At 33.7% G+C, this 22,717-nt stretch overlaps 1 protein-coding gene across 1 annotated transcript; it reads left to right on the top strand.

Moving 5' to 3' along the window:
- The first annotated feature begins 13,585 nt into the window (after positions 1-13,585).
- Positions 13,586-18,033, top strand: LOC125819290 (phosphoglucan phosphatase LSF2, chloroplastic). Its single transcript, XM_049498760.1, has 5 exons — positions 13,586-13,974; positions 14,524-14,729; positions 15,343-15,513; positions 15,661-15,872; positions 16,685-18,033. Exons 1-4 carry the CDS (start codon positions 13,722-13,724, stop codon positions 15,862-15,864), a joined length of 834 nt encoding a protein of 277 aa, XP_049354717.1. The 5' UTR covers positions 13,586-13,721; the 3' UTR covers positions 15,865-15,872; positions 16,685-18,033.
- The last annotated feature ends 4,684 nt before the right edge of the window (positions 18,034-22,717 follow it).

Below are 22,717 nucleotides of genomic sequence, written 5' to 3'. Positions count from 1 at the left end.
CAAATTAGGGATCTAACAAGGGACCAAATCCTTGTTATCGGGCAAAAGAATGAATAAACTCAGTGTGAGGAATATTTGTGTGTCATCATCAAAAAGGGAGAAAATGTTAAATTCTAGGTGTTTTGATGATCCTCACAAATGCAGGCATCTGGTCCCTGGCAGAGTGCTCTCGTCCAGATTCAAATGGGGTACATTTGCAAAGCTGCCTTGTCAGAATAGTTGGTGAAAAGTGCAGTGTACTTCAACAATAGAAAGGGCGGACGAGGTTGTTTGTGTCAGTGGTCAAAACTCTTATTGGTGACTCATATATATACCACAATAAACAAACAACATTATTCATTCAAAAAGAGAGAGAGAGTTAGCAAGTCTTCTCAAGAACTCACAAAGAACACATTGCAAGGGACCTGGTCCCTACAAGACTGCGTATGTGAAAAGGACGACAAGACAGTTGTCAGAAAAGCTGCTACCTTTGATGTGGTTAGTGCACATCGTTTTAGAGAAGCAGACGCTCAACCAATGGGGTCGTCTCAAGAGGTTTGTGTCCATTTAATATAATTTCTTCTCACAAACCACAAACCAATATTTGGCAAACAAAAATTTGAATTTCTGAAAATTCATAAGCTTACAAAGAAGAAGCCAACTTCAAGGAAGAACACTGCTCATATCAACAAGGAACCTGATGGAGTGCTGAAGAGTATTTGTTGTATTTTGAGCTTTGTGTCTTATGTGCTTAAATTGTAAATCTACTCCTAAGTTATAAATGATAGTATATCGGTTGCTTGTCTAAGTATTTAGTTTGAGTCGTATTAATTAGAGTTAGTTAGTTGAATCATCTAAGTTTTGGTCAAACCTTTTTACATCATTGTTTAGATGTTCTCTTGGGTAGAGATGTAATACCCGGAAACTAGTGAGCTAAACCAGAGAGTGCTAGAGCCTTGTGTTAGGGTTTTAGAGTTTGGGATAAGGGTTAAAAATTGTAAAAATGATTCCCGTACTTAGAATGAGGATTGTAGGGTTAGGGCGTCAAGGTACGACCCCACAAGGACCACCCAAGGGGTCCTTGAGGAGGACCCCAAAACAGCCCAAAAACTGTCCAAAACAGCAGCCTCCCACAAAGGGCATCCACGAGCCGTGGATGGACCACGTCCCGTGGGAAGGGGTCGTGAGTCAAGGATTGACCTACCCTGCAACTTTCAAGCTCCAGTACCCCACCTACGAAGTGCAGCACGATCCATAGACCCACCCACGGTCCGTGGGTGGGGGTTTCGTGGGTGGAGGCAGTTTTTAAGTTAGGGGTTTGGGGGTTATTTAGTAATTAGTTAAGGGGTTAAGGGAGGTCAGTTAGTTAGTTATTAAACCACCTATATAAGCCTAATAGACCCCTAAACTAAGTGAATTAATTCATTCTTCCAAGACCCCAAATTCTCTCTAAATAATTCTCTCTCTAGAAGTGAAGAAGAAGAGAAGGAAGTAGGGAAAAATGTCCTCCATTGTTTCAAGCTTGGTGAGGACTTTGAATTAAGGTATGCTAGCTTATTCATCTATGGTTCTTCCACTCATAGAGCCCCCTAGATTTTCCCCCAATTGTGAAGACAAAATCCAATTCTAGCTAGGGTTTCTTCCTACATTGTGGGTAGTGTTGAAGTATGATTCCAATCAAGTGGATAATACTTAATTATGATTGAATTATCATTGAATTGTGATATTATGATGAATTTATGTGATTTCCATGATTAACCCTACCCTAATTGATGAATTTGGTATTATGTGAGTTTATGCCATGAAAGGTGAACTTAATGATTCTTAGGTGATCTTCTAGAATTAGTGCTATGTGTAGTAATTGATTAAGAATACAAACATATAGACATGCATTGAATTAGAATAATGTGAATATGTTGGATCTTGAGTAGTAATGGATGAAGTTGAGCCTTTATGGTGAATTGTGACTAGAATTACCTAGTAGTGAAGAATGTGATTAGAATGCCTTGTAATCTAGGTTCATAAGATGCTTTTATGGTGTAGAGTTTTTAAGAATGAAGATTCGTAGTTATGAATATTGATCACTAGGATTTTGAGAGTAAATCCAATATGATGAATTATGTATGTTAAGTCTCCAAGAGTGAAGCTTATGTGATAATAGTAGACTATTAGATAGAATGGTTATGATGAGACCTTAGCACCTAATTTACCTCATGAAGGTTTGGATGCATAAAGTGATAGAATCACATGGGTTAGGAGGATATCCATGTCTAATGCTTGAACCCTAGGTGAGATGATTGAAAGTAAGAATTGAACCTCAAGGAGGTAAAGTATGAGATTAGGCTTGTAGTAATTGAACTACTTGAATTATGATTATCTCCATGTCTAATGTAGTCATTCTAGATGTGTTGATTTAATATGAGCTTTGACTCTAGAAGGGGGCAAGATATGATAGTATGCATGATTTATGAAGTTTAGTTCATGCTTTAGAAACACTTTGAGAGTAAAGTGAATATGTTCATAAGCTAGTTGTTGTGTTAGTGAAAGGTTATCCTTATATACACATTTATGCATGAACATGATAAAATGTGAAAGGTTTGTCACATATAGTGATTTTAAGGTTTGAAGACTAGTCTCACCTATTGAATCTAGGAGCTTTAGTATGACTTAAGTTGGATTGAGTGTCAAGATATTCTTCCACAAATATGAACTTAAGTCAAGACTTAATGTGAACTCAATGGGACTTAATGCCTAGCACCGAGTGGATATAAATATGAGATGGAAGTTTATACACTAGTTGAGTCTGGCTTTCCAAATGGGTTCCTTTTACACTAGCTGAGTCTGGCTTTCCAAAGTAGTTATCTCATGAGATGGAAACCTTATACCTTAGTTGAGTCCAGGTTTCTAGTAGTAATCTCCTTATCCCATAACTATGTGCCCACATAGGTTACTTAGTTATTGGATCCACATAAGCTAAGAGTGTGGTTCTACCCTCGGCAAGTAGAACAACCCTTTTACGGTGTGGGGTAGACACCGAATTCCATGTTAAGCTCACATGGTCTATGTCGGTTAAGGCTTATGTCCCCAATAAGGTAGTAGTATGAACAAGAATAGGAGTTATGAACTATGGGTACTTAAGAAGCCTTACTTAGTATGGGTAAGAGTATGGGATCTTACTTATGCATTGCACAAGTATGCTTTGAAGGTATCTATGGTGTGTTCCTTTTATGTTGTGGTGACCTGTGAGATAAATATGCTATTGTTTTATGCTTATGGTGTATGTTTGATGGGTTGTTGCTATAGTTGCCTTCCATGACATAATTGACTTAAGGCGTTAGTTCCCTTGTCTATATAAAGTAAGCTTGGAATGAGACCAAATGAGTGGTAAATGTGAATAGGGTGACTTCAAGGCTATGCTTAGTGTGAATGGTATTATGGGATGCTATTTATGCATTGCACAAGTATGCTTTGAGGTTACTTATAAGTATAGTGTTCTTATTATTTGAAAGCCTAGATCTTGACTATGCACATAGACTATGATTAAGATGACCAAAAAGGAATACTCAGCTTTGATGGTATTATGGGATGCTATTCATGCATGGCACAAGTATGATTTGAGGTTACTTGAGAGTGGTCTAATTGTGGTACAAATGACTAGAAGTTGAATAATGCTTATATGATGCTCATGTTGGAGACTTTGCTTATTATTATGATATTGTCTTTTATGCTTATGATTGATGTTTCATGAAGTATTTCATATGATTGTGGATTATGTCTTACATTGACTAACCCTTATCTTATGCTTTTATAATTATGCTAGCTAACATATTTAGTACATTTTGTACTAACGCATACTTTGCCTACATTCTAATCAAATGTAGGGTTTCGGAGATTGAGTTCTATTCTTGGAGCTAGGTTGCTAAGGAGCAAAGGAGTTGAAGATTTTGGTGAATCCTCATAGCTTTGAGGACAAAACCCAATATTTCCTTTATGTCTTTTATTTCATGTTTTGAGACTATTGTATGGGATATGTCCCAAGAGTTTTATTCTAAAGTTGTATTAGATGGTTTGAGACAAAAGTGTAGTAAAGACTTCCGCTTGCATTTTATGAAAAGACTTCGATTGTATGGATAAAAGTTGTTAAACTTTCTGTACTTTTCTATTATCTTATGTTATGATATGCTAAGGGCTTGTATGAGACCCCTTCGGGGTCAAGTACGCCATGTTACATCTAGGATGTACCCCTGAGTCATGACAAGAGGTGCCTAGGAGTGTCAACTAGAGTTAGTTGATGTGTGGTGCAACAGTGTTACTGCTTGTTTTGAGTTGGTGGCTAGAGTTAGCGTTGATGGATTCTTACAGTCTAGATCGACTAGAGTTAGTTGGTTTAGTGGGCAAGATGGTTATTGCTTAGTTTCCTTTGTAGTAGAGGTGCTACTGTAAGGGGAAAGGGATTAAAGAGTTTTAATTCCTAGGTTGCAAGAGTTTGTAATCTGAAACTTTGCTCCGTTTGAATGAAATGGAGTTTGGGTTGAAATCCTGTAAGTACAAGTCGTGGTTTTCACTGCCCTTGAGCAAGGGGGTTTCCATGTAAAACATTGTGCCTGATTTACTTTGAGTTATTTATTTTTTGCACTTTATTCTGTTTGGGGACCTGGTCTTGTGATCATTAGTGGACGCATACATTCCATCATCCATTCCCATCTTATATTTACGAATATCCTCATTTCTAACCTTATCACTTCTAGTATGACCACACATCCACCTCAACTTATTTATCTCTACAACAGACATTTTCTGAACATGAGAGTTTTTGACAGGCAACACTCTGTCTCATACAACAGAGTCAGTCTAATGACCACTCTATAGAACTTACCTTTGAGTTTCTATGATACCTTTTTATCACGCAAAATTTTAAAGGCGAGCCTCCACTTCATCCACGGTGTACCAATACGATGTGTGATATCATTGTCGATATCCCCATTTCCCTTGATTATACCCAAGATACTTGAATTTGTCACCCTTTGGGATATTTTATGTGTTGAGCTTCACTTCCACGGCTACCTCATACCTTGCATCACTAAATTTGTACTCTACATGGTCCTGCTTAATCTAAGTCTCAAAAGTTTGTCTCAACATCTCCAGCTTGAAATTAAATCCACTATTAGTCTCATCAATTAGTACTCTCTCTATATATATACACACATCAAGGTACCTCATCTTGAATATTTTGCATCAATACATTCATCGCCAAAGAAAATGGAAATAAACTGAGAGATGATCCTTGGTGAAATCATATCTCTACTGAGAAGTGCTTCAAATCTCCTCCCACCAATCTTATCCGTGTTTTAGTTCCTTCACATGTCTTTTATCACCCTAATATAGGTCACCGATACACCTCTTGCTTCTAGACATCCCCAGAAGACTTTTCTTGGAACTTTGTCGTAGGCCCTTCCGAGGTCAATAAATACCATGTGTAAGTCCCTTTTTCTTTTTCGATATTTCTCCACCAGTCTCCTTACCAGATGGATAGCTTTTGTAATTGACCGCCTTGGCATAAACTCAAACTGATTTTCGAAAATAGATACACTCCTCCTCACCCTCATCTCGAAAATAAACAAATAAAAATCATTCCAAGCTCACAAATCTCTTATGTGTCTTTAAGAAATTTAATTCCTTCACTGTCGCTCAAGATATATATATAGATTAATTCCTTTAAGATTAAAACAATAAAACTATTCTATAAAAGCGATACTGTTATTTACAAAACTTCGTCGAACTCAAGTGATAAGGCAAAACACACGATCGACTCTACAATATTTTATTTTGAAACAAATACAGAGAACAATTTAGAGGGGAGAAAGAGTTCAATTTTCTATGTTATTCAATATATTAAATTTGAGGCAAAGATCTCTAAATTTATAGAGAATGAAAAGGCAAGGGAGAGATGTCATCTAAAATGTGTCTTTTTAGTACAATCCAGCAAGAACCAATTCAAGAGAGTTTATTTAATTGTTTATATTGCTAATCATGATTAAGACAATAATGGTAAATGAGATTAATATCGTAAATGGAGAGGCCGGTGCGTACCCGCGGAAGGCCTAGTGGCGTAGCCGCATATAGTTTAGGGTGACAACTTAGATATCCTTTGTCAAAAAATTATACTATGTATAAGTATGTATATAAAAAATTGTACGAAGTATATATGTCAGAAATTATTTTTTATATAAATATATTAAATCTTGGGTATTCTTAATGAAATTTCTGACTTCGATAGTGCGAAAGCGGTTGGGTTATCAAGCGTAAATTGTTCTGATTATTCAATTTGGCAAATAAAAGGGATTTGATTTGAGGAGACAAGGAGTATCATGTAATTAGGGTTGTCACTAATTTCCTACCTTTAAATAGATTAACCACTATCATTAACTTTTTATTCATAAAGGTACAAGCAAATAACTCTCATTTATGGACTAATATAAAATGAAATTAAAAGTAAGAGACAGTTTATCGAGACATGCAGGTGGGAACTAGCTAATTAAAGTTCTAAGAGTAAAAAGCCAGTCAGCACTACAAATCTACGAGGCGAATAGAAATAGAGAGAAATACTGAAAACACTTTTGAAATTGACGCAAATTATTAGTTTCGTCTCTAAACTATTGACAACCTTAAAAACACCTTTTTACTTGACTAACTAAACTTAGATATACCCTCAATATGCAACATGTCATAGCAAGTGATCTCAAACTTTTATAGGAGCATGAGACTCTTAATAAAAAATCGAGAGAATTATTGAAAACATACTTAAACTTGGCGAGAATTTAGGGTGTATTTCACTCATCGAGAGTGTATTTAAGTTCAATTAGTCAAGTAAAGAAGTGTTTTTAAGATTGTCAATAATTTGAGAATAAAACTAATAATTCAACCAAATTTAGGAGTTTTTCAATACTTCTCTCTCAATGGAAATGAGAAAAATGATTTACTTTTTTGAAATTTACACAATTTCGAACAAAAAATAAGACAAAATCCCCTTTTACTTCTAAACTGTTTTCCCCTCTATTTTACTTTATTCTAAGAAGCTTTTCATATGATCCCACTTGTTTCTTGAACAAATATTAAAGTAATATAGCTTTCCTATTCTTTGATATAATACTCGTGCAAAGTTCAATTGACACGGAAAACTGGTTTATTTATTTAATTTTGCTCAAAAAAAAAAACTCAGTCATGTTTTATTACAATTATAATAAAATAAAAGCAAAAGACTCAATATGTCATAAAACTTTGAATTTTTTTTTTTTATGTCATCCATTAAAAATTTGGCTCATTTATGTAATTTCCGTTTGAAAAAAATCTCATCCATGCCTTTATGGGTAGCAAAAAACCGCAACCAATTTTGTAAATCATTTTATCCACAGGCAAATGATGATTCAACCAAATCATTAATTTTCTTTTTGAAATCAGCCAATTGTTTAGAACTCTAATCAGATTAAGACTTGTTCGAATCATCATTCACCACGTGGACAAAATAATTTGACAAAACTGGATGTGATTTTCAGTTAACTCATAAAAGCATAATGAACCTTTTTAAAATGAAAATAACATATGAACCAATGTTTTAACAAAAATAACACAAATATTTTTTTTTAATCAAAATTCAATGATATATTTTTTTCCCCAAGTTAAATAAATAGAGGTAGATGGAAAATCATAAGAAATCAGTGGTTATTTAAAAATAAAATAAAATAAATTCATGTAAAGTGAAAGCCATAGGAGATGAGAGATAAATGCAAAGTCACTTTCTTGTGCCTAATAATTGGTCCCACTCATACTTTACTAGTACAATAGTAGCCCTGTCTCCATTAATATTTTCCCATGCTTTACTTTCACATTTACTACTAACTATACCATCAATCCATTGTTCCAATTCCGCTAGCCTTTTCTCATAAATTTTAAAATATATTTTAACGTAGTATATACATTTTTATTTAAACCCATAAATGTAAAAAATAAGAATTATATACTTGAACTTTATACTGAATCAAACTAAAATAAAGACATAATACATAAATATGACTATTAACTTGACTTTAATGGACAACTATGCCCTCCAACTCTGAGTGTGCACAAGTAAACACTTAAATTTGTATAAAATTAAACAAGTACACACACGTGTCCTACATGACATAATACACATAGGACTCCACGTAGGACACAAAATTGTCATGTAGGACGAATGTGCCTATTTGTTCAATTTTATACAAGTTTAAGTGTCTACTTGTGCACACCCAAAGTTAACAGTCATAGTTATCAACTGACGTCATGTTTATGTATTATGCCTAAAATAAATGTATATTAGTATAACGTAGGAAGTGAAATTCTTTGTACAAGTTATTACTAATTTGAATAAATCTAAAGTTGATTTAACTAAACTATGACAATGCGAAAGTTATGTCAACTACCCCCTTGTTACACTGAGAAAGTTAAATGTCAAGTCGCATCGTCACAAATTATGATATATTCAATATCTTCTACCTCCTTGGTGGTTGAGTTGGCTCTTCGCATTACTAATACACTCTTCAATACACAATATAATGTATAACTAGTGTAAGCAGTGTTTTTAAAAATGTTTTTGGGGCAAGTCTCAAGGCAAGTCTCGGGGTGGGGCGTACCAAAAACGCATCGGGGCGTAAATTAAAGACGTAGATCCATAAGGTGTAAGTTCTTAAATTTGAGGCGTAAGCCTCAAGCATAAAAACGTAAGTCCTTGGCGTAAAAATGTAGGCACGAGCGTTTTTAATTTATTTTTTTGAACCTTTTTTGCTTTAAATCATATTTTTTATTATTGGTGTAATGAAATAGTAATTATAATATTTTTTTCTTCATTATTGATTATTAATACTTATCTCAAATAAAAATTATAATATAATTTCTATATATTATAGGTTATATATAAAAATTATTTGTAAAATCATTGAAAGGTTTACTTTTGCTTATTTCATTAGTAATAAAACTATAAAATTGAATATACATGAGACTACGCCCCGTAGATCCATGAGACTTACGCCCCGTGTCTCGAGGCTTACGCCTCGTCCCGTACTGTATAAAACGTCTTGCCTCACACCCCCGCCTTTTAAAACACTGAGTGTAAGCATTAATTATAAATAGCATAAAAAATGTACCATTTAAGATACTATTAATACACAAAACTAATACATTATGTGTGCATTATATTTACTATTACACTCTACCATACGATCTCACGTACTAAAGAAATGCTAAATGAAATTGATAGCTAGGTTGTTGTTGTTAGTATTACACTCCTCTAAATGGGACTAAATTAAAGGGATACATTGAAATATTAAATGAAAGGATATTTCTAGTTTGTAGTCCATGATGGATATAGGTAATTCATGATCACATTTAGGTACAAAAGCGAACCGAAAATCGAACCAAATCGCAAATTGAGTCAAACTGAAAAAAAAACCCGATTAGTGGTTTAGTTTGACTTGGTTTGGTATTGAAAAAAAAAATTCGACTATATTTGGGTTGGTTTGGTTTAAACTAAAAAAAAACAACCCGAGACTAAACCAACCCGACATTATATATGTAATTTTAAAATTTTATTTTATACATAAAAATATTTACAATAGAATTTTAAAATATTTCTTATATTATTTCATAGTTTTTATCTTTTAATATATTATTTCAAGTTTAAAACTTAGAATTCGGAATGGTCCAATAAAGATTATAGTTCATAGATGTTGATAATTATAATAAAACTTAAATCAAAATCAAACTAATACTAATGCAAAAAGAAAATCAATTCAACACTAAGAATGACAATAATATTGAATATTTGTTCTTTAGTTTTACATTGGTTTAGACAATTAAAATACATAATCTAATTTTAATTTTCCTTAAATATTTAGTAATGTAACCAATACTTATTAAGCTTATTTTAGCATGATTTAGTACTTTTAAATTATGATCATTTTCATTATGACTTTGCAATATTTATTTTATATGATGATTTCATTATTATTTTTTATTGAATATTTTAATGTCATCAGTACTCATCTCATATTTTGTGTTATTTTCTTAAGAAGCACCTTAGATAATTGTATTTTGGTTAGACTAAAAAATATTTGAGCACAAGTTAATTAGATGTTTGTATGCAAACTTTACCGAAAAAATCCAAAAATATGAAAAACTTCGAGGTTTATTAGTTTTGTTTGATTTTATAAATTTAAAAATTTGACACAATGGTTTGATTTGGTATTTGAAAAACCTGAACCAACCCGAGGTTGAAAAACCCAAAAAAATCCAAATTTTATTAGTTTGATTTGGTTTATAAATTAAATTTTTTTACACAAATGATTTGGTTTGATATTTGAAAAACTCAAACCAACCCGATCATGTAGACCCCTAATCACATCATTGCCTTCAACTTCTTTACATACAGAGTTATTAATGCAGAAACGGACGGGACTTGTAACTGCCATGCCTTCAAGGTTACATTTAATTAGTGCCTTATCCATCTTACAATTATCTAAAAAAAATCATCTCTTTTTTTCCTAAAAAGAGCGATATATAATTGAGTAGTTTGTGAACAACGATAAATGTAGAGATGGTTAGATATGGATTCATTCGAACTCTATAAGTCCAGCTTAGAGTCTAAATATATGTATTAAAAAATGTACTAAACAAGTACATTGAAACAACCAATAAATCAAATTATAAGTTACAATATAGTATTTCTAAACCTTGAACCAATAAAATTTGAACTTTTGATCCACCTCTAGTTTGAGTTTTGCACTTCGGATCAACTAAGCCTCTTTAGGCTTCATTGATTTGCACTTAATAGAGGTCTGAATCTTAATCACTCGAATTCAACTCATTAAGTATGTTTGATTTGTAAGTCTGAATCTTAATCATTTAAATTCAGCTCATTAAACTCATTTTTTCACTTAATGGATCGGAGGTCTGATTCTTAATCGTTCAGATTTAGCCCATTAAATGTGTTTGGTTTATAGGTCTGAATCTTAATCATTTAGATTCAGCCCATTAAATCCATTTGTTTCTTTTTTTAAGTCTGAATCTCTGTTTCTTTACTATTTTTTTCTATTGGTTTATGCAAAATAAAAAGGTATGTATTCCCATGAAGTGGGAAAAAAGAATAAAAAGTTAAGAGCCGGAGGGATGCATACACCTGTATTTCACATAAATCATCATTATGGGCTTATAAGCCATATAGGAATATAGCAAATGGTTTGATCTTTATCGTTGTACTAAAAGATACCATACTCTTTATCATTGTACTTTTTACTTCTTTTTTCTTCCTTTTTCATGTGAGTTGTAAAGAGAGATTGGATAGGTGTTGATCAGGTAAGGAAGAATCTTACTTAATTATGACCTCTAATTATATTGAGATTAATTAACAACAAATACTTTTGCTCAATATATCCATAATGTCTATGAAGATTCTGTGTATGCCTTTTTTGATATACTAGAATTTAAGTGGCCACCATTCAACTTTGAGGCAGAGAAGTTGGTGGGAGAATCAATACTTTGTTGGTTGTTGATGTGGCAGAGTTACCTACATACATAAATCATAAAAGCTTTGTCCTTATGATTTGTCAATTCTTAATAATGTAAAATAATTAGGAAAAATATTACTTTTTTTCTCACACATTCGAAGGTGAATTCCCATTATGTATCAAATCACTTTTGTCTCCCAACATGTAAGTGACACATTTCAAGTTGCTAGCTTGCCAAGTGACCTCTTCGAATGATACTTATACTTGGACATCAACATGATTAGACACAAACATAGTAAATAATCACAATCAATAACCGCTTCTTAGACTACTCGTCATAATTAGATAATTATTGTACAACCAAACCTCGTTATAACAATATTTTATTTATCCACAAAACGGTACAATTGAATTTATCAAATTATAACTATGAAATAAATCACAATAATAACAAGAGGCAATGAATATAAAAGAAAGAAATGTCCCATTAGAATTGGTAGGGTAAGATCTAGCACCCTTGCTTGTATTGATTTCCATTGAATTTTTTTTATTATGTTATTAATAAAAGATCGTTAGACACACTGTTTAATGATATAAATCGAAGAAAAGTATATTAGATGCTGAGAATTGGACCTTGATGGCATAAATATAGCGTCTCCAGAATGACTATGCTCGTGACTGTTGAGGCACTAGTTTCAGTGGCGTGGGTTCCAGAATTCATCTGAGTTGAATTTTGTTTCTTAGCTCAATTTTTTAGGATGCTCATTCAACATTCCCTAATCGACCCCTTCTAACCGAGTGCACATGTCACGTCTCATCTTATCGTTAGTCTATCTAGAAAAGACTCATTTTATTCCATATATATAATCTCCCACTTTTTGATTGCTCAACTACTAAAAAACATCAGAAAGTGGAAGGTCGTTTTTCAAATTATTGACGAGAAAGTATGTTAAGAGTCTTTCTAGCATATTTACTAATTCTTCCAATAGTTTGAAATAATTACATATTGTATCACTAATTAATAATATTTTCATATCAAATTTCAAGTCTGATACACCTAAATACATGTATATTTGCTACTGAATACACTAAAGTATAGGGAGAGGCAAGCGAGATAGAAGGAAGGTGAGGAGGATTCCCAGATACATGTAAAATTACACTAGATACATGTATCTGGGATACTAGATATAAAGAGGTGAGCAAGAGAGGAGAGTGGTGCGTGAGATGGGAGAGAGGCGAGCGAGAGAGCCTGATACATGCGAATCTACTAGAATATAGTGTATCTAGAACAAATTACACCTAAGTTTGATACCATGTATCTCAGATACATATATCCGAAGTTCAAAATCTGGTAAGATTCGTAATTAGCTCATAAACTAGTGAGAATTTTGTAAATTACTCAGATAAGTTAAACTACATAATTATACATACTTCACTACCATATATACTATTATTATCTATACTATCAAAATATCACATATCTTACTACTAATTAAGAGTTTCTTACCATATATTGAAGAAGATACACTTAGATACATGTATTTTTGTTACCAGATACACTAGAATAGAGAGATAGGTAAGCGAGATGGGGAGGAAGACAAGTGAGATTTGTTATGTATCGCAGATATATGTAATTCACACTAGATACATGTATCTGGTATTGATTCACATGTATCTGAGGTATTAGAAACATAAGAGAGTGGTGAGCGAGATTTGTCATGTATCCTAGATACATGTGAATTCACTTGGATACAATGTATCTAGAATAAATTACACTTAATTTTGATCCCATGTATCCCAAGATACATGTATCTAGACGTAATTGAACATATCTGGACGCACCAGAATTTGATAATTTTTGTAATATTGCAAATTAGAATGTATCAAAGTAATTAGCTCCTAAAATAGTGGGTAAGTTTCCCAAATAAATTTCAAATTTTATGTTTGTCCCACATACCAAAATCACAGAAAAGAATGGGATTTTGTTGATCGAGTCCAAGGGATGATTTGGGTTTTGGAGTTATCAAACGACAATCTTATCGACTTCATGGGCTGCTGTCCAAGTTTTTCCGCCCATACATTTAGGCCCGAAATGTGCTACCACTGTGGAAACAGGGGAATCGACACTTGATTCACATGGCCATCCACTGTAGATAAATCTAAGAACCTGACAGAGGAAGAACCACCACATTCACAAGCAAAGAGAGAATGAGAGCTCTCTGGAACTCCACCTGCTTGTCCCCAGTTCAAAATAATCCATTGTTATTCTCTCGTTCAAGCAAGAAATATGCGAATTCCTTATGCAATTTCACCAACAAATCCTTCCAGATTTCTTGCAAATTTCCAGAAAGTGAAGTTAAAGAGAACTATGCTAGATCCAGTAGCAATAAGAAGATGGAGGAATACAACTTAGCTATGAAGAGAATGATGAGGAATCCTTATGAATATCACCATGAACTTGGTATTTACCAATTTACTATTAACATATGCTTTCCTTTTCCATGGTCACTTCTCTAAACTTGTTTACTTTTAAGATCTGGGTGTTAGCAACTTAATTTAACAAGTGATTGGGTTTTTAACTAAGAGGAATCATGGGTTAAGATCCCCTGAAAAGTAGATCTGCTATGCTCTTTTTGACTTTCTTTTACTGGGTTATGTATGTCTCACCTTTTTCTTCTTTTGTACATCACTTTATGACCATAAAACTTTAAGCAAAGTGTTTACTGTTTACATACTTAAAAGCTTGATCAATTGGAGATTATATTGCTTAATAGATCTAAATCTTCGTCATAAAAATGGTCTGTGAGGAACATCTGATTTGTAAAGTTATTGTTGTGCTGTATTGAGTTAGTAAAATTGGGCTCCCTGCCTTCTGTTTTGCAGCAATTATGCTATATTCTGAATGAATTGGATTTTCTATATGTAGTATTTTGGTGTTTGTCATGAAGAGATGATAGCGAATACAAAGAAGTTTTGATAGACAGCTTAAAAATATAATTTTCAACTGCAGGAATGAACTACACATTGATAACAGAAGATCTAATTGTTGGCTCCCAGCCTCAGAAAATTGAAGATATAGATTATTTGAAGGAAGAGGAGAACGTAGCTTTTATACTAAACTTGCAGCAGGACAAAGATATTGAGTTTTGGGGAATAGACCTCCAGTCTATCGTTACAAGATGTTCAGAGCTTGGAATTCATCACATGAGAAGGCCTGTAAGTAAATCTTCTCGATACTTACTGTTTTTCAAATTGGTCACACGAAATAGAACACCGTTACCCCTTAAACCATTGGTCTATACTAGTATTCAGCTTTGCGAAAATAATGGTAACATGTATTCCCTTCAAAAGTCGACAACTTCGATGTGAATTGAGGTAGTTTACTTTTTGTTAATCCTATACTTCACTATTTTGGTTATTGGTATGGATACTAGCTGAAGAGCTAACATCAAATATGTAAGCATATGCATTATATTTCCCTAGCATTGTTGAATCACTGGTTCAGAAAATCGGTGACCGCCAATATTCAGAACCTTGCAGACTTGTTTTAGCATACAGAGAATGCTCTGGCACCATGTCCACGAGTTCCAGGTTTTAGAATATAACTATGCTTCATGTTTTCAACGATGTGGATATAGTTTATGGATGTGCTGTAGGAGAAGGACCATTTGCTTGTTTTGATTTTCTTTCAATTTGCAAATTCTGGAGTTCAACACACTTTTTTCCTGGTCGATTGCCTAATAAAAAAGTTACGTCTTGGGATCTTATTTTTTTCTTAGACCACCTCTGGTTTTGTGTATTTTGATCATCACAAATACTTCTATTGTAGGCAAGAGATTTTGATCCAGATTCCCTGAGGAGTGTATTACCTAAAGCTGTTTCATCACTGGAGTGGGCGATTTCAGAAGGAAAAGGAAGAGTGTATGTACATTGCACTGCTGGATTGGGAAGGGCCCCTGCTGTTTCAATTGCTTATATGTTCTGGTTCTGTGGGATGGATGTAAGATTTTACCTTTTATATTATCATTAATTTTTTTTCACATTCAGATTTATGAATCAATATTCCATCCTTGGTCTAATAATAAAAGCTCATTAGCAGCTGTTAAATTGCTGTGTGTTCTGAGATCTTGATGTGCTTGTTGAGCAGCTAAATACAGCTTATGATACACTCGTTTCAAAGAGACCCTGTGGGCCCAACAAAAGGTCAATACAGGGAGCTACTTATGATTTGGCTAAAAATGATCAGTGCAAGGAGCCCTTTGAGAATCTGCCAGATTATGCCTTCGCGGATGTAGCAGATTGGGAGAGGAAACTGATTCAAGATCGTGTGCGTGCCCTTCGTGACACTTGAGAATGCAGGTTAGGCAATTTCTCTCTCTCTCTCTCTCTTTTTTTTTTTTTTGGATTAGGTATTTCCTTAGTCCATCATTGGACTATTGTCTTGGATTCTCTCAATTTCTGGGGATTATTGTGCTTCATGTTTACCATTCTTGAGTCTCCTGGATGCTATAAGCTTATCCTAATATAGATATTACCATATCATATTCACTTTCCCTTCTACAGTTGAAAGTTTGATATAGAAAAATAAAGTTGCCGTTCTTGGCTCGTATAGACATGTATAGACATGATTTTAAGAGGTGTATTCAGAATATTAGGATGTCTTTGATCACTAGCAATGAACTATAGTCCCGCATTCCGTCTTTTTTCTTACTTTCTCCTTGAATAGAGGAAATTTGTTTCACAAAAGCAAACAAACTTGGTCTCAACTTGGTGGTTTCTATAAGAATCAAAGAGGGTAATTAAAGGATACGGAAACCCAAAAATAAAGTGAAAAGAAATCACAAGAAATGTTTTTCTCTAAGAAATAAATGCCTGCTTTAGGCCTTGTGACATTCATTTGATATGTGAATTTATGTTTTTAGTTTGTACATATTATTAGTTTCTATGTGCAAACAAAACTCAGTTAACTGCATCTTACACAGTGTGCTTCTAGTTGATTCATCTTGAGTTACATGTTAACACAGCCGGGAATGATAATAGTAACAGTGATCTTGCTTAGTGATTCACTGTAAAGTTGATGCATCAGGCAAAGCCAATTTTAGTACTCTTTTATGTGTGGATTGATACAATGTGTATAAACTCATGCATCTTATATTATTTGGTATGTACAGCATGGAAGTATTCCAGAGAGCGAGAAGCTGCTCCTTGAAGTGAAGCCCCATGATATGAATTAGGTGCTCCTGTAACATATTAGGTCAGTAGATTCCTTATAGTTGTATACCCCTTTTATAAAGTAAGCCCATCAACTGAAAGTTCATTACAGGGGAGAACCTTGTTTATTCATGTTGTGTAGAACAATAACTTGAGGGGATCTATGTTCTCTTTCTGTACAACAACTTACAAGGAGGTTTTCTGTGGAATAATAGGTTGATACAAACGTGGTGACTCATTGGTTCACCTAACCCTTTCACATAATTCACATACAAACCACCTAGAACAACTTTGTCACTGTAATCTAGAGAATCTTGATCTTATAAGTAACTTTTAACTTCCTGCAAAGTCATCTGTCTTCTATATTTTTTACTTGAGCAACCTTTTACCCTTATGGGTTTATCACACAACAACTTCAGTGGGTCGTCTCCACATTGCTTGGGCGTCATGGCTGAGTTATTGGTTCTAAACTTGAGAAAGAATAATTTCAGTGGTAGTCTTCTATCGTTATGTTCTCAGAGCACTTCATTGATGACCACTGTCTTGAATGGTAATCAATTTAAAGGGTCTACCCTATGTCATTGTTCAATTGTTATGGTTGAGAAGTCCTTGATGTGGGGAATAATGCTATAAATGACACATTTCCAGCTTGTCTGGTGTCTCTGGGAGAGCTGCGGGTTCTTATATTGAAGTGGAACAAGTTCCCAGACTATAAGTGCTTGGCAAACTACCTTTGCTTTCCCATGTTGTGGATTTTTGATCTTTCTCCTAACAACTTTAGTTGCTTACTGCTTTCAAAAGTTTATGAAAGCTGGAGAATGATGAGACCAGATGACAAACATGAAAAATATCTTCAAATTGTGCAATGAAATAGGGTAGTTCCTTCCGATTGATTGTCATTCAAGACAATAGTCATGAATGAAGTGCTCAGAGTACATAATGGTGGAAGACTCTCACTGACATTGTTCCTTCTCAAGTCTAGTAACAATAGTTCAACTATGCAAGGTAGAACTGGATTACTCAATTTGCTGTGTGATGAATTCAGAAGGGTAAAACTGCTTAAATTAAATAGAAAAGGTAGACAACTTTGAAGGAAGTTAAATTTAAGTTCAAGATACTCTAGATTATGGAAATGAAGTTGTTCCAGGTGACTTGTAAGTGAATTATGTGAAAGGTTTAGGTAAATCAATGAGTCCCATCTCTTTTCTAATCAACCTAGGGCTCTACATAACACCTCCTTGTAAGTAATTTTGTCTTTCCCACAACATGCAGTGTACTCGATATAGGCTAATAATGCTTCAGTTATATGCATTCCTATTTTCATTATGTTCAGTTCCGACTCTTTTTATTTCATTATTCAATAATATGTCGTGTAGAACAAATTAGGACTTTCTAAAATTATGCATTCTTTAAAGAACAATTTTCACATATAACAAACAAAAAAATTATATTTGTATGCTATAGCAAAGTTTGCATAATTGCGTTCCATAGTAAACATATATATGTATTAATTCGCTATACATATACAATTGAAAGCTATGTCTATTTAGCTATACATATATATACAAGAAGCAATTGTATAATTCGCTGGCTCCTCGTCAGATTTGTATAGTTTCGCTGACAGGCCATTTGTATAAATTATTGTCAGCCTCTCGTTTGTATAAATCGTTGAGAGTCTCTCAATTTAATTTTGTGTTTGTATATCTGTATAAAATTTCAATTTGTATACAATTGAATCGAAATAAAACGTTTGTATATCAAATATTGTTCTCTCTCTCGCTTTATACAAACATAAATTATACATTGTATTTTGTATAATTTGTGTTTGTATAAAACGAGAAAGAGAAAGGCAAAAGAGAACTGGACAGGGGAATATTTGTATTGTATAATTATTATAAGTGTATAAGACGAAGATATATGTATTTGCATGTGTATATACAATTTTTTCTCGCTTTATACAAACAGAAACACAATTTATACATTTCTGTTTGTATAAAGCGAGAGAGGCGAGCGACAGAGAGAGTGAGCGAGAGTTTGAGGGAGAGAGGCGACTGACAAACAGTTTGCTACAGGGCATAATTAAATTAAAGTGTGGTTATACCATTTAATTTGAATTAATAGTTTGTCATTATGTATAATTTTCTCTTCTTTAAATATCATAGGTTTTTTTTTTTTTAACATTGCGATGTAATTCAATTATAATTTATTTGGTTAAGCTTATTAGATCAACTTGTATGGTCAATAAGTTAAAAAACCATTTTGAGCAACAATTAGCATTTGATTAAGTTTTTTAAAAGTGTATTTTTATCAAAAGTTCGGAAAGAATATATTTTTGAGCAACTTTCATATATAGCAAACATAAAAATCATATTTGTATGTTATAGTTTGCATAATTACGCTCTATAGCAAACTTTATGTTTGTTATGATTATTAATCTGTATATTTTGCTATACATATACAAAAAGAAACAATTGTATAATCTGTTTCGGTATACATATACAAAAGAATTAATTGTATAATTTGTGTTTGTATAAAGCGAGAAAGACAAAAGAAAACTGGGCAGATGAAGATCTGTATTTGTATAATCATAATTGTATAGGACGAAAATATATGTATTTGTATATACAATTTTCTATCGCTTTATACAAACACAAAAACAATTTATACATTTGTGTTTGTATAAAGTGAGAGGCGATTGAGTGGCGAGCGAGATCTGGGAGAGGGGAGAGAGGGGAACTGTCACGCACCGAGCCTACACCCTGGGAGGGACTGACACTCGAAGACCATTGCTGGCCCCAAACGAACCCTTGGCCTGACTTACTTAACTCAACGAAAGACAATATTCATACTTATAATGATCAATAACACTTAACTGAACTGAATAATAAAATAACTGAGAATGTTTGAAGGTTAAACATTCAACTTGGCCAAAAATGGCAACCCAAGTCTTAAAAATAAGAAATGATAATGAAAAGACTCAAAGGACTAACATCTGACTGTTTATGAAGCCTCTAAAACAACTGAGATGGATGTTGAGACAAACCCCACAACATCCTAATGAACTAACTAGAAAGCAATAAAAAAAAAGTCCTCCGAAATGCTAGGAGGCTCACCGATTGACTCTGAACTGCTCACTGGATCAACGGTGCACTGGGCCGATCCTAGTTACCTGTGTCTGCATCATAAGACAATGCAGGCCAACTGACATCAGTACATTGAATGTACGAGTATGCGAGTTGAAATGCTAAACAACATAGGCTTGAAAGGGAATCTGAAAGAAACACTTACCTTAGCTCTTCTCAACTCACGAATACTTAACTGAACTCATTTCAATATAAAACAGTTTAAAACAAGTGCAATATAAAGAAAAGTTGTTTAAAAACATGATGTCAACTCTGTGTATATATAAGGATACAACATAACTCTGAAATGTATGTAAAAATACAATAAACTGATGTATACAAAAAATACAATAACTTCTGTGGGAGTTTCTCTAACCGACAACCATCACATAAGAGCTATAGTGATGATACAACGATCTATCTCACGCTGCCAGCGCATCCTACACCCGACCAAAGGTATAAGACATGAACTACTAAGTGGATCCACTAGTCTATTGTGAAAAGGGTTCATCTAAAAAGTATGACCCTTTTCTACTCATGGTGGCTACATGGTTTTATGGAGTCGTGAGTTATCTGAACTCATGCTCACCCCCAATTCGGTGTTCAATACTACTCCCAAAATATACTAGCTGTTATGTTTAAAAACATACTTCTTCTGTGATTTGAGATTAATGCTCAAAAACTTAACTCAAAGGCTATCTTGGAAATCAAAGTTTCCCCTCTTGCTTCATTTAGAAAGTGATTACTTTTTCTGAAAACTAGCCTGAAGGCTCTTTGGAAATCTCAGTTTTCGTTCTTATTTAAATGTGAAAACATTTTTAATCTTTTTGGGAATACTTAGTCCCCATATACTTTTGAAGAAATGAACTTCAACTTTACTTTTTACTGAACTCAAAAACTTAAGTCTTAAAACAATGTTAAAACGTTTGCAAAAGACTTTTGAGAAACTCTAAGAACTTCGCTTGACTTGACTCTTATTTCTCTTGACTTGACTCTTAACTTTCCTTGAATTGGATTATGGATTCAAGGTTCATGATCTCATGATTATGGATGATTTCATGATGTTTAGATGTACCTTAGAGTGTTGGAACCAACTAGAAGACATAGGTACATTGCTAAGGAACACGTACAAAAAGGTGGGGACCGAATTGGGAGAACTGGCGTCCCTGGCGCTCTGAGAGGCGCGGGGCGCTAGCCCTCAAAATTCAGAGAACACTTTGGGGCGCTCTGGCTAGCGCGTTGCCCTGAGCCCCACATTCAGAGACTGTTTTGGGGCGTGCTGAGAAGCGCGACTCCCCAGCCCCTTCCCCTTCCCCAAAAAATCCCGAATTTTCTTCTTCGTTTTTCAACTCTAAACCTTCTAATTTCACTTAGTTCTTCCCCCAAACACTTAGAATCGTTTATACCCTCAATATACGATAGATTCAAATCGAAATTACACCCGAAAACATTAATAAAATCATCAAGAAACTTCAACAACACAATCCACATGAATTCAACGAAACTTTCAACAATGTTCATCAAGAACTCAATTTCTAACTTTCAAAGATTTAAATTCGCTGAATATAAACATGGTTGACGCGTGGGTGAACTTACCCAATGCTATGCGATCTCACATACCTTGTAGGGATCACCCCCGAGAATTCCACAAGCCAAACTTCGACGATCTTGAACGTTCTTGCTTCTTCTTCTCCTTTCTCCTTAGCCCTAGCATGAAATCCCAAATTCTAAAACTGACTAAAATCTGATTTGACCCATATTAAACTCCTAAAAACGGATTAAAATAAAAGGGCAATGAAAAGACTAAAATACCCCCTAAAATTCCGGATTGGACATTTCCTTAATCCAACTGCCCAACTTCCAATAGGCATAACTCACTCATACGAACTCGGAATCGCGTAAACTTGACGGCGTTGGAAAGATCATTAGAAGGGCTTTCCAACCATATCTGCAACTACACCTAACTCATCTTCAACTAGGAGTTATGGTCGTTAGAAGTTGACCAAAAACTCACTTTAACTTACTTAAAATTTTTCCAGATTTCCTTGTACTTTCCAAAAATAACTATTTCCAGATTTTAAACTTCCTTCTAGTTCTTTCTAGTTGTGAGATGTTACAGGAATGAAAAGATATGTATATATATAATTTTCTCTAGCTTTATATAAACACAAACACATTTTATATATTTGTGTTTGTATAAAGTGAGAGAGGTGAGGAGAGACTGCCCAGCGAGAAACGAGAGTGACGAGCGAGAAATTCAGGGAGAGAGGTGAAATTGTAACAATTTGCTACGGGTTACAATTAAATCAAACTGTGGTTATAACATTTAATTTGAATTAATAGTTTGTTATTTTATACAATTTTCCCTATATTTTTTCTAGCTTTTGGAAAAACAAGTTCTGCTACTCTCCAGTAGTACTTATTTTCTCCCAAAACACTTCACTTTTTTTAAAAAATCAGGGAAAGACCAAATATTACCACCCAAACTTTTAGAAATGGTACACATATATCCTCGGTTATACTTTGAGGTTGTATATACGCTTAGGGGGCCGTTTGGTTATGGAATAAATTCAAAGCTAATACATGAATAACTTTGATTATTTATGCATTAATTTTATATCATATTTGGTTTGCAAATATGCTAAAAGTTATTTCTATATTATTTTTATACGATGTTTGGTTGGTTAGTTTTCAAATGTTGTATAAAAATTACGGCTAATTTCAAATATATATATAATAAAGTAATTAGTTTACAACAAATATAGTCATGTTTTATTTATGTAAAAAAATAGCTAAAAGTTATAGAAAGTATACACTAACTATACTATATAGTTTGCTAAAAGTCATAAAAAGCATACACAAACTACATAC

This window comes from Solanum verrucosum, unplaced genomic scaffold (assembly GCF_900185275.1).
Source record: "Solanum verrucosum unplaced genomic scaffold, falcon-dt-bn FXZP01000207.1, whole genome shotgun sequence".
Taxonomy (NCBI): domain Eukaryota; kingdom Viridiplantae; phylum Streptophyta; class Magnoliopsida; order Solanales; family Solanaceae; genus Solanum; species Solanum verrucosum.
The sequence above is the reverse complement of the archived record's forward strand: the minus strand, read 5'-3'. Positions and strand labels throughout refer to the sequence as shown.

Excerpts from the sequence above, each read along its gene's own strand:
- LOC125819290 (XM_049498760.1), top strand. The coding sequence starts at position 13,722 with ATGAGAGCTCTCTGGAACTCCACCTGCTTGTCCCCAGTTCAAAATAAT. Across the intron at positions 13,975-14,523 it reads TGAATATCACCATGAACTTG|GAATGAACTACACATTGATA; the intron begins GTATTTACCAAT and ends TTTCAACTGCAG. Across the intron at positions 15,514-15,660 it reads TCTGGTTCTGTGGGATGGAT|CTAAATACAGCTTATGATAC; the intron begins GTAAGATTTTAC and ends CTTGTTGAGCAG.